The 18,416-nt window shown below is 42.5% G+C and overlaps 1 protein-coding gene across 1 annotated transcript in view; it reads left to right on the top strand.

The window, feature by feature from the left end:
* Positions 1 to 2,036: 2,036 nt before the first annotated feature.
* The window catches only part of Akap10 (A-kinase anchoring protein 10), a 61,553-nt gene continuing 45,173 nt past the window's right edge, over positions 2,037 to 18,416 (top strand). Inside the window, exons 1-2 of the mRNA XM_090349467.1 lie at positions 2,037 to 2,282; positions 14,698 to 14,745. Of these exons, the coding sequence (XP_090205593.1) occupies positions 2,195 to 2,282; positions 14,698 to 14,745 (136 nt within the window). The 5' untranslated portion in view covers positions 2,037 to 2,194. The remainder of the gene's footprint in view (positions 2,283 to 14,697; positions 14,746 to 18,416) is intronic.

The following is an 18,416-nucleotide window of genomic DNA, read 5'->3' as shown; positions in this document are numbered from 1 at the left end:
GTGTGTGTGTGTGTGTGTGTGTGTGCCCACATGCTCGCAGCCTACAATTAGGGCTTTGCACTCTTTGCTTGGCTCTTTTACTCAAGACTAGTGCTCTAGCACTTGAGCCAACCTCCACTTCTGGCTTTTTGCTGGTTAACTGGAGATAAGGTTCTCAGGTTGGCTTAAAACCAAGATCTTCAGATATCAGCCTCCTGAGTAGCTGGGATTACAGGCATGAGCCACCAGCACCCAGCTAAAGGATATTTAAAGGGTTTTCTGTAGAAGTGGAATGTCTGAGATACAAGGCATTACAAAGAACAAACTAAGTGGTATATTAACTATAATTAACTTAATTACATTAAGTATATTACAACTGTGAGCCACCAGCCCAGCTAGACTTTTTTTTTTTTTTTTTTTTGGCCAGTCCTGGGCTTGAGCTCAGGGCCTGAGTATTGTCCTTGGACTTTCTCAAGGCTAGAGCTCTACCACTTGAGCCTCAGCACCACTTCTGGCTTTTTTCTATGTATGTGGTACCAAGGAATTGAATCCGAGTGCATGCCAGGCACTCTACCACTAGGCCAACCTCCCAGACATAGATTTTCTTAATTTACAATTGGGGAATTAAAAAAAAAATTTTTTGTCAGTCATGGAGCTTGAACTCAAGGCCTGAAGAGCTGTGTCCCTGAGTTTTTGGCTTCAAGGCTAGCACTCACTTGAAGCCAAAGCATCACTTTCGGGAATTAAGATTTCTTTGACCCATCCAAATGACTTGAAGCTAGGTTGCAACCCCTTCAAAGCTGATTTGTGGTCTGACCACAAATGGAGTTGCAAGGTATTCCCTTCAGAGTGCAGATTGCTTTCCAAAGGTATTTTTGAGAAGTTCATGATGGAGCTATGACACATCCACAGACATAATCAAGTCTTTCTGGCACCTGCCCAACATTCCTGGGCATGGAAGAAACTTGACCTTGAAATTCAAGCTTCACCTCTAGTCAACTTGTAACCTTGAGTAGGTGAGTTTTGCTGTACCTACCCTTACCAAAGACTTCTAATCTGGAGGTTTAGCACAGTATCTACACATAGTTAGGTTCCAGTAAGTTTTAACTTTAATGACTTTTCATGTACTTGCAAACATGCCTGAAACTACACAGGCAACCTGCTCTAATAACACTGTGACCTCCAGGTTCTGTCTAGCTATAGTCTTAATACTGACCACACTGGGGTAAATTGCCTCTTCTAGATCTTAGTTCCTCAGTCCACAGAATGACACACTTCATTAAAAAAAAAAAAAGTAAACAAGAATACCTTCCTGGCTTCTTCCCTAAGCAGAAGCAGCAGCTACAAATCACCAACCTTTACCACTCCGAGTGGTAAAAGACACTAAAGATGTGGAGGCTGGCTTACTTGAAGGGGTGAGGGTGGGGTGGCCCGAAGATTCTTGGAGAAATGGCATTGGGAGTAAGACTTGCAGAGTAACTCACTGACCCGGCTTTTACCGGGCTCTCTCTTTAATATCTGCGCATTTGCGTGGAGTGCATGTGGCAAATAAACCCATTTCTCCCCTTTCATTCCCGAGGTCTTGAGGAGTCCCCAGGAAAACCAGGCGCTAGGCCGTGCAAGTCGGCCACTGCCTCCCAGCAAAACTCTTAAGAACCAGGGGGCGTGGCGGCGATGGCTCGGCTCCTGACAGCACACTCCGCCAGGTGCCTCACCCGGCCGCCTCCCGCCCTCGTCCCGTCGCATCAACTCCGCTCGGGAGGGGTCGTGCTTCAGAACGGTTCGTTGTCTCCAGCGATCCGTCCAGGCCTGACGCGGATGTGTGTATGTGTTGGGGGGGGAAAAAAATGCCTGAGAGGAATGCCGGCGGGCCGCACAAACAGCAGGTGAGCGCGCGCGCTCGCGGGCCGCAGGCGCCCCTCACGTGGGGGGCGGGGTGACGTGAGGTCACGTGGGGTGACGTGGGCGGCGCGAGTGCTCGTCTCGACACCTACGGGAGGCCGCAAGCGGGAGGAGGCGGGGCCGGCGGCCGGGCCTCCCGTGAAGCCTCGCGCGGAGAAGGACCGGAACTCCGGACGGGCGGCTTGTTGATAATATGGCGGCAGGAGCTGCCTGGGCATCCCGAGGAGGCGGTGGAGCCCACGCCCGGAAGAAGGGTCTCTTTTCCGGCTAGTGCCTGGCTCCTACGGACCCGGAAGTCCGGGCCAGTTGCTGAATGAGGGGAGCCGGACCTTCTCCGAGACAGTCCCCCCACGCCCTCCGCCCCGACCGGGGCCCCGCCATGTCCTTCTTCCGGCGGAAAGGTAGCTGAGGGGGCGCTGCGGGGGTCCAGGCCCGGGCTCTCGGTGGGCGGTAGGGCTGGAGCGGTTGCAGGGGGCTTCTTCGAGGGCTTTGGCACGACCGGCGATGCATCTTAACCTCGGCGCCGAGCGCCTTCCCCCACTCCCCAAGCCCCAGCTCTGCACGGTACCCGGTCCGGAGGAAGAGGATGGCCACCTCGGTGTAGGTCGGGGGAGGGAATTGTAGCGCCGGTGCAAAACTATTCACTGCAGCACAGAGAACTTGAAGCTTGTTTGCTTAGGAAAGGCTTTTCTGTGCGTGTGTGTGTGAAGATCAAGGCAATTTCTTTTGAGCCTTCGAGTAGAAATCTCCGACTTTTCGAATTATTGAGGAATTTACGCCTTAAAAAACAACATGGGAGATACGAGTTTAATTGTAATTTTCCAGTTTCCTCTTTTAGGGGGAGTGGAGATGGGAAGGGGCCCAACTGTTATTCTGAAAATTACTTACTGCTAAAGTTCCCTCTTGAGGCAGACTACTTTTGATGATTTAGCAAGTCTACTAATTACTGGAGCCTTGACTTTATAAAGCAGTTCCCTTGTATTTCTGCTTTTCACTTGTTAGTGGTTTATCCGGTTTTTAAGTGGAGACAGCATAATTTTTGTCTTGGGGAACATTGTTGCATTTCATTAGAGAGTTAAAAAAAATGCTTGTTCGTCTGGTGCTTGTTGCTTCGGAGAAACTTCAGGACAGAAAAGAGTTTTGGGAAAAGCATCCAACTAAATCAAGGGTCTTGGGTTCACATGACAGTTTTTTTTACTGTGTAACTTAGAGCAAGCTATTCAACCCACTTTCCTCTCTTACCTCAACTGAGAATCAGGTTATTCCCGAGAGACATCTGACAAAAGAATTTACTATGTGCAGGGTTTTAGTAACATGCTAGGGCTGAATGAATTGAACTCAAGCTTTATTGGCTATTACCTTCATAGTGTGGAGTTACTATACCTGCTTTAACAGCGATTAAGAGGGTAGGGTTTTTGTTTTAAGGAAAAAATAGTATTGTAAGTAAAAGGCTAATTCCTATTGCACAACACAGTTTGAGTCTCTACAAGTATTTTTTTGTGTCTACAAAATCTGCTAGGCATTGTTCTAGGGCCAAATAATTCAATAGTAAGGCCAAGCCCTACACCTATGGAGTTGATTATGAGCTATTGTATACAGACAACAAATAAGCAAACATTCTATGTGAATAAGGTCTATGAAACTACTTACAAATTAAAGTAATGAAAGAGTAACAAGAGGAAAAACATTTCCTTATAACTTTAAAAGGTAAAATTAAAGTACAAGGTAGCTAGAGCAGGGAAGAGCACTCTAGGAACAGAGAATGAAGAGTGACCTGGGCAGGCAGCACATGATAGATCCCTTTGTAGATAATATTTAGGTTTTATTTCAAATACAGAGATAATCGTATTTTGAATTTGTGATCTTATATTTTTCAAAAAGCCATTCTACATGTTTTGTGGAGATTGATGTGTTACAAATACATTACTGAGACAGTCTTATTTTAAATACCATTGTTTTTTCCCCCTATCTTGACAAAAAGGTTTGTTTTGCCTTGTTTTGCCTGGGGTTTGATCAGGGCCTTTTTCAAGATTAGCACTCTACCACTTGAGCCACAGCACCACTTCCAGCTTTTTCTGTGTATGGGGTACCGAGGAATTGAACTAGGGCTTTGTGAATGGTAGACGATGGTAGGCGAGCTCTCTACTCCCTTCCCCCACCTTAGTACTTTTTAGTACAGTATTTCCTTTCTCTTTGCTTCTGTGTATTACATTTTGATTTTCTTCCTCTACTAAATCTTTTGAAAGATACTATTTTTTCTACTGCAATTTTATGTCATACCGGACATCAAAGGAAATGTTGCACCTGGTGCTAGTGGTTCATGCCTATAATCCTTAACTACATAGGAGGCTAAGATCTGAGGATCAAGGTTCAAATCCATCCTGGACAGGAAAATCTAGGCTACTCTTTTTTTTTTTTTTTGCCAGTCCTGGGCTTGAGTTCAGGGCCTGAGCAATGTCCTTGGACTTTCTCAAGGCTAGAGCTCTACCACTTGAGCCTCAGCACCACTTCCAGCTTTTTTCTATGTATGTGGTACCAAGGAATCGAACCCGGGTCCTCATGCATGCTAGGCAAGCACTTTAACCACTAGACCAAACTCCCAGCCTATAGGCTACTCTTATCTATAAGAAAACAAAGTGGAGTTATAGTGCAAAGTGGTAGAACATGTCTTGAGGGGAAAAACTCAGAGCAGTGGCCAGGCCCTGAGTTCAAGACCCACAACTGATTTTTAAAAAGATGGGGGGTGGGTGGGGTTTGGCCTGGTGGTAGAGTGCTTGCCTAGCATGCATGAAGACCCAGGTTTGATTCCTTGGTACCACATACATGGAAAAAAGCTAGAAGTGGTGCTGAGGCTTAAGTGGTAGAGCTCTAGCCCCAGTCTGGCCAAAAAAAAAAGGAAGAAGGCCTGGAGTTTGGTCTAGTGGTAAGTGCTTGCCTAGCATGCATGAAGACCTGGGTTTGGTTCCTCGGTACCACATACAAAGAAAAAGCAGGAAGTAGTGCTGTGACTCAAGTGGTAGAGCTCTAGCTTTGAAAAAGCCCAAGGACAGTACTCAGGCCCTGATTTCAAGCCTCAAGACTAGCAAAAAAAAGAAGAAGAAAGAAAAAAAAAAGGGAAGAAAGACAAAAAGGAAAAGGAAATTGGGAAGCCATGCTTCCCCCTTCACCCCCACACACTCCAAGGCTAGCACTATACCACTGGAACTACATTTCCACTCCTGGCTTTTTATTTATTTATTCATTTATTTATTACTAGTCTAGGGGCTTGAACTCAGGCCGTGGGCACTGCCTTTGAGCTTTCTTTTTTTTTTTTTTTTTTTTTGCCAGTCCTGGGCTTGATCTCACGGCCTGAGCACTGTCCTTGAACTTTCTCAAGGCTAGAGCTCTACCACTTGAGCCTCAGCACCACTTCCAGCTTTTTTCTATGTATGTGGTACCAAGGAATCGAACCCGGGTCTTTGTGCATGCTAGGCAAGCACTTTAACCACTAGGCCAAACTCCTGGCCCTTTGAGCTTTCTTAAGGCTAGTACTCTATCACTTGAACCATAGCACCACTTCTGACTTTTTCTGTGTATGTGGTACTGAGGCTTGGTTGCATGCTAGGCAAACGCTCTACCACTAGGCCATGCTCCTGGCCCCCACTTCTGGTCTTTTAAGTGGATGATACTGCCAGATGAATACTCATTTAACTTTATTAGAAATCTTTTCTCTTTGTAATCTTTCTCATGATTCTTCCCACTTTTAGAAAAATCTAGGAATCCATCTTGGCTTGAGCCTGCAATGTTGCCCCTGAGGTTTTTTTGTTTCCTCTAGGCTAGTGCCGTCACTTAAGATTTTAGGTAGTTAGCTGAGATAAGGGTCACAAAGACTTCTTGCCCAGGCTGGCTTAGAATGGGTGATCCTCAGTTCTCAGGCACTGTAGGTATGAGGTATTGGTGCCTGGCCCAGCACAGGCTTTTTTTTTTGGGGGGGGGGGTCAATTATGGGACTTGAACTCTGGGCCTGGATGCTGTTCCTGATATCTTCAGCTCAAGGCTACCATCTTAACCCTTGAGCCACAGCCCCACTTCTAGTTTTCTAGTTAATTGGAGATAAGAGTCTCTGGGTCTTAAGTGTCCGGATTGGCTTCGAATTGCAGTCCTCAGATCTCAGCCTCCTGAGTAGCTAGGATTATAGCCGTGAGCCACTGTGCCCAGCCCCAGCACAGACTTTTTAAGTTCTGTCTTCAATTACATTGATTGCTTCTGTCACACATCACTTTGTCTTTTTAGTCTCTTTTAGAGGGCTTAATCCATTTTTTGCTCCAGTGGAATGGACTTGTGATGCAGAAATCAGGGTGAAAGGAACACATGGTGAAGGAAGCTGATACCTTAGTGAGGTCAGGAAGAAGAGCCAATGTGTCTTTAAATAACAACTTCTATGTTTATGACATCCACATATATATTTCCTGAGCTTGGCTCTTCACTCCTAAATCTGGACTGGTATATCCACCTCTTGATGTACTTTTTATCTCTTTACTTGACCAGTTTACTTAAAATACAGCATGTAAAATTTTTCTTCAGATTTAGTTCTAAACCTATTTGTCGGGTTTTGGGACTTGTAATTTATTTTTTGCCAGCCCTGGGGCTTGAACTCAGGGCCTGGGCACTGTCCCTGGACACATTTTGCTCAAGGTTAACACCCTGCCACTTGAGCCACAGCACCACTTCTAGCCTTTTCTGAGTATGTAGTATCAAGGAATCGAACCCAGGGCTTTGTGCATGGTAGGTGAGCACTCTACCGGTGGTAGAGTGTTAATTTTTTTTTTTTAACTCAGGCTAATATTTTAGTACATTTGTTAACAAATTTTTCTCTTCTGCTTTACATCTTATCCATCAGCAGATCTGTTAAATGTATCTCAGAATATTTCTAAATCCTGAAAGCTCCTAGTCTGGATAGTCATCTCTGTTTAGATTGAGTAGTTATGGAAATCCTTTGAGATGCCATTGAAATTTCAGCTTACATGTCAAAGGGATTTGGTTTTGTAAAGATGAAGATGCTTCTTTACATTTGTTTTCCTTCTTCCCTTTTTTACTCCTATATTTTCAAAATGAATGAACACTAGACCCAAAGATACAGGAACTTGGTATATAATTTTAAAAAAAAAAGCTTTTATGTATTTTACTTATTCTTCTTTTGATGGTAGTACTGAGGCTTGAACTCAGGACCTCCTTAGCTTTTTTTCCCCATTCAAGGTTGCCACTTGACCACCCTTCCATTTCAGGCCTTGATGGCTAATATAAGGTATATTTAAGGGCTGGGAGTTTGGCCTAGTGGTAGAGTGCTTACCTAACATGACACACACACATACACACACACACATACAGAGGAATATTTAGCGTAAGATTTATTAAGCACATCTCAATTTTCTTCAATTTTCTTTCATCTCTCAATATTGAAAACAATACAGAAGAGGGACTTAATTCCAAATACTCTTCCAACTCACTGTAAAGGGAGTGAATTCTTGGGAGTAGGTTTGAAATTGGGTCAGATAGTTGCTATCCTTGCATATATCCAGTGAATATCATCAGGATGAGCCTTGGGCATTTAGGAATCCTGTGGTTAGCTGCTTGCTACAGAGATAGTTCGCATTCAACTGGATTGATAGCAGCTAAAGTGGACTTTGGCAAAAGCATCTTGGTGCCAGAATGAACAGTTGTGCCTGTCAAATAGCATTTCAAGACTAGTAAGTCAGCAAAAATTGAAAATATGAAGCATGGTCGGGCATGGTGACTCATGCCAGTAATCCTAGCTACTTAGGAGGCTGACATATGAGGATCAAGGTTCAAAGCCAGCCCGGGCACAAAAGGACCTGAACTCCTATCTCCAGTTAACTTCTAGAAATTGGGAAGTATGGCTTGGCTCATGGGTAGGGCAGTAGCCTTGAGCTATAGAGCTCAGGGACAGTGCCCAGGCCCAGGGGTAGGGTGGTAGCCTTGAGCTGAAGAGCTCAGGGACAGTACTCAGGCCAAATTTAAGCCCCGTGACCTACCCCCGCCCCCCCCCCACCAATGTGGAATGTAAATTAGTATGGCCACTTTCATTTAAAATCAGTTTGTTACTTTAGCAATTCTATTTCTAGGAATTTATTGTAGAGAAATTCTTGCAGATTTGGATAAGAAGACATAAGCATCAGTATTTGAAAGTAAAAGTTAGGAAATAGATTAATAGATAAATTGATAAGTAAAAATATATTTTAAAGGAATTAATTCGTACAGTGAATATTGCTAGAATTATACAAATGAACTAGCTGCTTCAACATAAATGTCAAAATATTAAATGAAGGGCCAGGAGTTTGGCCTAGTGGTAGATTGCTTGCCTAACATGCATGAAGACCCAGGTTTGATTCTTCAGTACTACATACATAGGAAAAGCTGGAAGTGGTGCTGTGGATCAAGTGGAAGAGCTCTAGTCTTGAGAAAGCCCAAGGACAGTGCTCAGGCCCTGAGTTTAAGCCAGGAGTGGCAAAACAAACAAAAGCAAACAAGCTTGAAGAACTACTGTAGAGGGTTAATGTGGCTTAGTGGTAGAGTGCTTGCATGACAGCCTGGGTTCTATTCCTCAGAACCATATGAACAGGAAAAAAGCAGAAGTGGTATTGTTGCTGAAGTGGTAGATGCTAGCCTTGAACAACAAGGAACTCGAGGACAATGCCCAGGTCCTGAGTTCCAGGACTAGGAAAAAAAATGTAAATGTATGCAGATATATGTATGTATTTGTATGTAGGTAAACATACACACTGGGTAGGGTAGCTCACACTTATATTTCTACTTAGGAACTGAGATTGGGAAGATTGTATTTTAAGGTTAGCGCAAGCAAAAAGTTGGCAAGACTCTAACTCAGCCAATAAAAAACTGAGCATGGTGACACTAACCTGTCATACCAGCTATGTGAGAAGCATAAATAGGAAGATTTTGGTCCAGGCCCACCCAAGCAAAAAGTGGGCTGTCTGTAGCAAGTACAAGACAATTCCAATACTGCCCCAAACATAAAATGTAAGTATATTATGTACTCATGTTTGAAAAATTTGTGTATACATTTATGTATGTCTATATGTATAGATGTAATAAACATATATAGGTGTATGCACACATACGCATATATGTTGGGCTGGTGTCTTGGTTCAACTTCTAGAGCACATGCCTAGAAAAACTATTCAAACCCTTAAGTTCAAACCCCTGTACTTCAAAAAAGGAAAAGATAGTGAATGTCAACCAGGAAATAAATGTATGTGTGTAGTGAACCAAAAAAAATGATCTATTTTCTTAAGAACATTCCAGTGGGCCAATAGAGGTCAGCAAGAGGATAAGCTGAGAAGGAACAGCTAGGAAATGAGAATGGAATGTCATGGAACCCAAGATAAGCTAGTGTTTCAAATGAGAGATACAGTTGTTTGGTAGATGCTGCTGAGAGAGCTACAGAAACTGCTACATTTTCTTAGTTATCTTTGATCAGTATTGAGGTGATATTATATTTTTTTCATGTTAGTGTTTGTTTTCTTGGAAAGATTTTTTTTGCAGGGGGGTGCTAGTACTAGGACTTATGATTTTTGTTTTTGTTTTTTTTTTTTTGCCAGTCTGGGGCTTGAGCTCTGGTCCCAAGCATTGTCCTTGGGCTTTCTCAAGGCTAGTGCTCTACCACTTGAACCACAGCACCACTTCTAGCAATTTTCTATGTATGTGGTGCCGAGGAATTGAACCTGGGTCTTCGTGCATGCTAGGCAGGCACTCTACCACTAGGGCAAACCCTCAGCCCCGCTAGTACTAGGACTTTAACTTAGGGCTTTTACTTTGGCTTGCTTGCTCACTTATGGCTGGCACCAAACCAGTTGTGCCACATCTCAAGTCTATTTTTGATTTTTGTTTTTAAGATCTCTTTCCTGATTAGTTGAAGATAGAGCCTTTCAGAGTTTTGTTCCCCAGCTGATTTTGGATTACAGGTGTAAGCTACTGGTGTCTAGCAAAAGTAGGCTTCGTTTCTTTCTTCTCCTTTTTCCTTCTCTGTTTCTTTCTCCCTTCTTTCCTTCCTCCCTCCTTTCTTTCTCTCCCTTCCCCCATTTCTTTTTTCTTTTCTTTTTTTTTGGTCAGTCATAGGACTTGAACTCTGAACCTGAGTGTTGTCCCTTAGCGATTCAGCTCAAGTCCACCTTCCTACTGTTTGAGCCACAGGACCACTTCTGGTTTTCTGGTGGTTAATTGGACATAAGAGTTTCATGGACTTTAGTGCTTGAGCTGGCATTGACCCTCAATCCTCAGATCTCAGCCTTCTGAGTAGCTAGGATTACAGGCATGAGCCACCACACCTGGCTCGCTCCTTCCTTCCTTCCTCTCCCTCCTGGTCTCTCTTTCTCTCCTTTCTTTCTTTTTTCTTTCTTTTGTGTCGCTGCCTGCCGCAATGACACGTCACTTCGGAGGCGGACTGGGAATGATCACAGACTCAAATAGCTGTAAGCAGAGGGTTTTTTTTTATTTCTCTCTCCTCTCTTCTATCTCTGTCTTTTTCTCCTTCTTTCTCTTTCTCCCCCCAGAAATCCTCCACCATTTATATCATCCAACAGCCAATCACAATAAAGGTCATCTGCGCACGCAGCAAACATACATGGAAAAATCTAGCGATCACGCTCTATCCATGAGCACAGAAGAAACAAATCAGCCAATGCAAAGAAACTTCCTGGTCAGAAAGTACTGAATCATCCTCTTTGGCGAGCTGTCAGGCGCCATCTTATAATTTTACTTCCTCAGGAGGCTGAAAGCAATGTCTCCAACCTCTCCCCCTTTTTTGTTTTAGAAAAGAAAAGAAAGAAAAAAAAAAAACCTAGAATATGTGGGGCTACCATCATATCAGATCGACTGTGCCTGTCTTAGTTGTCTCCAAGCTCATTAGTCTTCTTACCCGTCATGGGATCAGCAAGTACTCTTTACTTGGCTCTTGTCTTAGGTTGATAGGCTAACAGCTGGGACTTACCCATCTCTGACTACTAGCCATCCATTTAAGCAAGCCAGACCTGAGGGGAGGCACCTGTTTCCATGGCAGCAAACGCCTGTCGTATTAGTATTCGCTGTCTGTGTTGACTTTGTAATTATTTTACATAAACAATATAGACATATTACAATTATAACACATAAAAACAAACCCAAGTCAATCAATCCTGCCCACCTTTGACCAAATCCCAAAACAGTCTCAAATAAAGCAAAGCATTCGCTGTAGGAACCGCAGTGGCAAGGGCAATACTCGCTGCAGTAACGGCAGCCACCACGGCCAGGGAAATACCAAAGTCTCTTTTACTTCTTTTACTGATAAGCAGGAAAGCATTTTCCTCCGCCTGTACAAGCACTGGTATATACTGGGGGACACTGACTACAACAGCCAGAGAAAACAGGGAAGCATTCCAACATTAACTAAGAAAACAACATTCATGAGAACTTGAAAGACTAATAGAATTATTAGAACAATTAGAGACTAAAAACAAAAATGGGGAAATAAGGTCCATACAAGTATATTGCCTGCAAAGTAACCGTACATCAAATGGATTGGGAACCAATGCTTGAGTTGGATTTTGATAAAAGACGATTGAGCCACAAAATTAGCTCTTGAGGATCCTTGACATCCAGTCCAGGCAGGTGGCCAAGATTGTTCAGGTTCCCAGCAATGTGGTCCTCTGCAATTTGATAGGGTCGTGTATCATTTGCTGCGTGGATTCATCTGGGGAACTGTACTCGTGCTAAGTAGAAGAGTCTTCATCTTGACCGACATGCTTCGGAGGAGCCTCCACTGTCTGACGTATCAGTCTCTCCAGCACCCAAATGGGACTGTCAGCATTCTGTGGAAAAACACAAACACTTCCTCGCCCCCACATAAGAACAGGGTCTGGTTCTTTCCAGTTTCCAGAGAGACTATCTTTCCACAATACTAAAGGTTTATGACTTCTAGAAGAATTAAAATGTCTACCTCCTGCAGAATGTCCTGCAGCATCAAGAGTTAAAAAATTTAAAGTAAAAAGAGCTATAGAAGTCTATCCTTGGGAGTCTTCCAAATCAAATATTGTCCTCCACTCAGCACTGCCTTACATAATCTTTTCCAATCATCGGGAACCAAATTTAAATTAGCCAATGAGTAACATACTAATAGTGAAAGGCGCTTGGGGTCCATAAGCCATAACGGATTCCTTTAGCTATTTAATGGATTTAAAATCTCTTGGTTGATGAAATCTCGCCTGATTTTGATCTTCAAACACTGGAAAACCCCATCCATCCTCCATTTCTAACACTACTATTCTTTTTCTTTTTTTTTTTTTTTGCCAGTCCTGGGCTTGAGCTCAGGGCCTGAGCACTGTCCTTGGACTTTCTCAAGGCTAGAGCTCTACCACTTGAGCCTCAGCACCACTTCCAGCTTTTTTCTATGTATGTGGTACCGAGGAATCGAACCCAGGTATTCGTGCATGCTAGGCAAGCACTACCACTAGGCCAAACTCCCGGCCCCTAACACTTCTATTCGTTTAGCTAACTTGCGGATAGATCGGGTGAGGCTAGCTGTTATAAGTTGCCACATAGGAAATGTTCCTCGGGGGAGGTCTCCCTGTTTTAACGCTTTTTCCAAATCTAATTTATGTAAATCTCATTGTGGTACATTAAGAAGTCCTTCATTTAAAAATCAGGGACTTACTTTCACTGTCGTATCCACATAAGCCTTAGCTGTGGCTTCTTTTACTACAGTACCATTAGCTGTAAGTAAATCTTTTACTCTAACCATCTGGTTCCTCTGAACCCATTATTCACATTTAACAACTACACAAACCTTTTCTTTGGCTACAACATCTGGTTCTTGGAATCTCCTGAACCCATTATTCCCTTGCCCTTACCGCTCTGGCCAGAGACTTCCATGAGGTTCCTCAGTACTTTCTCACCATGCCGTAGTGAAATGAAAAAACATTCCCCGTACAGGCTACCACTTGTTGCTGCCTGCCGCAACAACGCATCACTTCGAAGGCGGACTGGGAATGATCACAGACTCAAATAGCTGTAAGCAGAGGTTGTTTTTTTATTTTTCTCTCCTCTCCTCTCTCTGTCTTTTTCTCCTTCTTTCTCTCTCTCCCCCCAAAAATCCTCCACCATTTATATCATATAGCAGCCAATCACAATAAAGGTCATCTGCGCATGCAGCAAACATACATGGAAAAATCTAGGGATCATGCTCTATCCATGAGCACGGAAGAAACAAATCAACCAATGCAAAGAAACTTCCTCATCCTCTTTGGCGAGCTGCCAGGCACCATCTTATAATCTTACTTCCTCAGGAGGCTGAAAGCAATGTCTCCAACATTTCTCTATGTTTTGGTACTCAGGCCTGAACTCAGGGCCTAACAGTCTTGCTTTACCCCTTGAGTCACACAACCTTTTGCTGCTTAGATTTGTTCACTTTGTACTTCAGTCCTCAGATCTCGCCCACTGAGTAAGATGACAAGTGTGAACCACTGGTGCCTGGCTGAAAGTGGAATTTTTTGTTTTTTGGTTGGTCATTGGGCTTGGACTCTGGGCCTGGGTGCTGTCCTGACCTCTTCAGCTCAAGGCTACCACCCTACCCTTTGAGCTATATCACCATTTCCAGTTTTCTAGTTGTAAGTTGGAGATTAGTCTCTCTGGGTCTTTAGTGCCTGGGCTGGCTTTGAACCGTGATCTCAGATCTCAGCCTCCTGAGTAGCTAGGATTACAGGCGTGAGCCACCTCACCTAGCTTGAGAGTAGATTTCTTGAAGGCAGAATCACTACCCTTTCTGATACAATAAAGAGTCTAGGCCTGGCTAGACACCCAAGGAATTGTTGATAGCTTGACTTGAGTAGCATAGTTTGAAAGCTAGTTATTTCCTAATATCTTCCAGTTTTGCATATCCAGAATTCATGTAGACAGATGGTCACATTTTTGTGATTTCTTATTTTGAGAAAGAAAAGCTTTACATGGTAGATTTTTTAAAAGTTTAATGTTCGGGGAAAAGAAAACTTAAGAAAAGTCATGTCCTCTTTCAGATTCTGTGATAAAGTTTTCCTCTGGCTTTAGCTGCCATTCACATTCCTTTCTTGGCTGACATCTTGTTAGCTTATCTGCCATAGAATTTTCACTGTTTTGTGTACTAGAGGGAAGATTATATGATCATTATAGAAACCAGCTAGTAACTGGTTCCTCCCAAAGTTTTTGACTAAATGTTATTCAAAGGTTTCCTTAATCCTAGCTACTCAGGAGGCTGAGATCTCACAAAAGGCTGTGAGATTCTTATCTACAATTAACTGCCAGAAAATGGAAGTGACACTGTGGCTCAAGTGGTAGAGCTCTAGCCTTAAGCTGAAGAGCTTAGGGATAGGGCCCAGGCCCAGAGTTCAAGCCTCACGACTGACCAAAAAGAAGAGAGAGAAATCTTGACAGCTGCCCTGCCTTCACCCCTCAAAGTCATATGGCCCATTGTTTCCGAGCTTTGAACATTCATCTGTTCAAATCAAGCTTCTCTGGTTTTTTTTTCGTGCTACTCCTGGGGCTTGAACTCTGGGCTTGGGCACTGTCCTTGGGCTTTCTCAAGGCTAGAGTGCTACCCCTTTGAGCCACAGCACCACTTCTAGCTTTTTTTCCCTATGTATGTGGTACCAAGGAATCAAACCCAGGACTTCGTGCATGCTAGGTGAGCATTCTACCACTAGGCCAGGTGCCTGGCCCAGCTTCTATGTGTTTTGACACTATGTAGGATGGGTATCTGACTGCAGGAGTTGGTCATGATGTCCTTTTGTGTTCTAGTGAAAGGCAAAGAACAAGAGAAGACCACAGAGGTCATCCCCACTAAAGGTGAGTTCAGTTGAATTATAGTATGTTTAAAAGCAATGTGCTTTGTATTCAGGAGCTCTTGTAAACCTCTAACTTCTTTTGGCTTTAATCATTTCTGCCTTAGTTTATAATTATTTGTGATTGTGACATTTCCCTCTTTAACCTGTACACGCTTTAACAGCTAACACAATATATGCTTTCACTGAGCATTTGTTGGCTATCTCATGATTACAGTGAACTAAAACCCTCATTTCATACATTTGTTTTCTATGTGATTAGTTGATTTGATTCCATAAAACAAAAGAGCAATTTGACAACAGGAAAAGCACTTGCACCTATATTAGCCTTGATTTTCTTTTTATTCAGAAATGTAGATAATTACAATTTTCAGTTTTTATTGCCCTAAATTTGGAATTTATTTGTAAAACTTTGTTGGCATTAATATATTGTCTTTATAAGTTTTTGTATGCTTTCTTTAGATTGTAAGATCTACTATATTTTTGATTCATTTTACTATGTCTAGTATACTGGGAGTAAAATGGAAAATAGTTTCCATAGTTACTTTATATAATTGGGGGGGCGGGGTCGGTCATGGGGCTTGAACTCTAGGTCTGGGCGCTGTCCCTAAGCTCTTGAGCCCAAAGCTACTTCCCTACCCCTTGAACCACCGCACTACTTCTAGTTTTCTAGTGTTTAATGGAGATAAGAGTCTCATGGACTTTAGTGCCTGGGCTGGCACTCAGCCTCCTTAGGTAGCTAGGATTACAGGCATGAGCCACTGTGCCCCGCTATTACTTTATATAAATTTTATGAATATAACTTACAGAGAATCTGTAGACTGCTACTTAGATTTTTCTTTCCAGTGTTTATTTGCCAACATTTAGTGTTTTTATAGTCTCTTTGCCACAAAGAGATTAATTAATTTTTAAGATTAGAGAAAGGAAGCTATTTAGAGTAGTTGTACAAAGGAGATTCAATTAAACAAGTCAGATTATAGGTGCAGTGCATCTTGATCAGTGCTACCCCTCCAGAATATGCAGTTTATAACTTCATTGTATGCTTTTTAAAAAAGTTTTATCATTATTATAAAGTTGATCTACACAGGGGTTACTGTTACACAGCCAGGTAAAGAATACCTTTTTTTTTCTTTCTTTTTTTTTTTTTGTTGGTCATGGGGCTTGAACTCTGGGCCTGGGAACTGCCCCTGAGCTCTTTAGCTCAAGGTTACCTCCCTACCCTTGGGACTGGGCATTGGGCCCAAGCTCTTCAGCTCAAGATTACTGCCCTACCCCTGCGCCACAGCCCCATTTCCCTTTTTCTAGTGATTTATTGAAAATGAGTCTTACACATTCTTTTGTGCCCTGTCTGGCTTTGAACTGTGATCCTCAGATCTCAGCCTCCTGAGTAGCAAGGATTACAGGTGTGAGCCACGGTGCCTGTCTACTTTTCTTTGCAAATAATGTCACCTCTCTACAATTTATCCCTCCTGTCCCAAGCTACAATTTGAAAAGTTTGTTTTCAACGTAGTGTCTAGTGAGTACCACTGATGCCTTTGTTTACCTTTTGTCCCTCTATTTCTGTATCCCTCTTTACCCTCCCAAAGACAGATAAACGGACAAACAAGATAAAAAGAATGGGAAACAAAGAAGAGAAACCTTGTTTCCATATCCTGGTTGTCTGCATATTTTTGATAAGTTAAACCTCACTAGATTCCATATTAGTTTACACTGCCTTTTTTTCCTCCCAGTCCTGGGCCTTGAACTCAAGGCCTAGGCACTCTCCTTGGGTTTTCAAAGCTAGAGCTCTACCACTTGAGCCACAGCACCACTTCTGGCTTTTTCTATAAGCCAAATGTGACTAGTAGTGATAAAGGTTGAAAGCAGTTAGAAATTAGAAGCCTGTGTAGACTGCATTTGATTGTAGTAAAGGAAGAAACTGAACTGGATTTTTTAGCAGTTTAAACACTGGTCCTCTATTTTAAATTTTGCTACCAGCTGTCTGATCATAGTAACTTATGTAACTTTCTTCAGATTCTTCATTTTTACAGTGAGTGTATGAGTATTGACCTCATTCTCCTTGCTTGCATGCTTGTTTCCTTCCTTCCTTCCTTCTTTCCTTTCTTCCTTTCTTCCAGTCCTGGAACTTGAACTCCTGTGCCTAGGCATTGTCCTTGAGCTTTCTCAAGGCTAGCTATCTACCACTTGAGCCACAGTACCACGTCTGGATTTTTCTGTGTATGTGGTGTTAAGGAATAGAACCCAGGGCTTTGTGAATATTAGCCAAGCACTCTACTACTAGGCTATACCCCCAGCCCTCATTCTGTTTTCTTTTTTTTTTTTTTCCTTTTTGCCAGTCCTGGGGCTTGAACTCAGAGCTTGAGAACTGTCCTTCGGCTTTTTTTCCCCTCAAGGCTACAGCTCTGCCACTTGAGCCAGAGCACCACTTCCAACTTTTTTTCTATATATGTGGTACCAAGGAATTGAACCCAGGTCTCTTGATGATAGTTCATTAAGATATAAGCAGTGTGGACTTAACCTTAAGTACCATTTATAACACACTTTTTCTGTTCTAGTCATTAGTAAGATCACATGGTTATAACAGTACAAAAGACTTGGGTCTACCCTGTATTGAATTTACAGATTGAAAATGGAGCGGAACATTTATCAAATGATTTGGCAGATGGCTTGTGCTAGATTGGTAGTGGTAGGACTTAAGAGATCTGGGCATAGTAGAAAAAGTAGGAAGTAAATAGAACTTGGTTATTGATTATATATCAAGTGTGAAGGAGAGAGAAATTGAAGGTTGGTTGTTAACCTCTTTCTTGCCACGCTGCAAAATTATATGTTCAGTCTTGGAATACAGTTGAATGGGAAGTGCTTTTGAGTCACTTATTATATGTTTACATACGTACACACTCACTAATTTTAAGATTGTAGACTTAACTAACCAAAGGTAAAAAATTGTAGCTGATGTAGGTTGAAATACTACCTGATGCAATGACTCTTTACTAGTTCATAGATGTAAGGAAACTATTTAGTGCCTTTTTTTTTTTTTTTTACATTTTTACTTCGATTTCAAAACAAGGTAAATAGCAGTCCTACAGGATTGTTAGGAGATATATATTTTTAAAAAAAAAAGAAAAGAAAAAAAATGCCTGGCACCAGTGGATCATATTTGTATTCGTACTTACTCATAGGCTGAGATCTAAGGATAATAGTTTGAAGCCAGCCTTGAGCAGGAAAGTCCATGAGACTTATCTCCAGTTATAAAGTCCGAAGTGGAGATGTAAAGATTACTAGTCTTGAGCAAAAAACTTAGGGACAGTGCCTAGGCCCTGAGTTTAAGCCCAGGACTGGTGCAAAAAGTTAAAATTAAAGGTAAATAGAAACATTGCAATAATGTCTAACAAAAGCTAGTATGTAGCAAGTACCCAGTTGATAGCAGTTGTTATCTAGTATAAACATAAGAGGCCTCCAGTTGACCAAGGAAAGTATCATAAGGAGTTTAGGTGAATTTGAGATCAGCAAAGGAGGAATTAAATTGGGTGCCAGTGGCTAACAACTCCTAGCTACTCAGGAGATTGAGATTTGTGAATGCAGTTTGAAGCCAGCCAAAGCAGGAAAATCGATGCTTGCCTCTAATTAATCACAGAAGTGAGTGGCTCAGGTGGTAGAGTGCTAGCCTTAAGTGAA

The sequence above is a fragment of the Megascapheus bottae genome, chromosome 17 (genome assembly GCF_031878675.1).
Source record: "Megascapheus bottae isolate mThoBot1 chromosome 17, mThoBot2.hap1, whole genome shotgun sequence".
Lineage (NCBI taxonomy): Eukaryota > Metazoa > Chordata > Mammalia > Rodentia > Geomyidae > Megascapheus > Megascapheus bottae.
The sequence above is the reverse complement of the archived record's forward strand: the minus strand, read 5'-3'. Positions and strand labels throughout refer to the sequence as shown.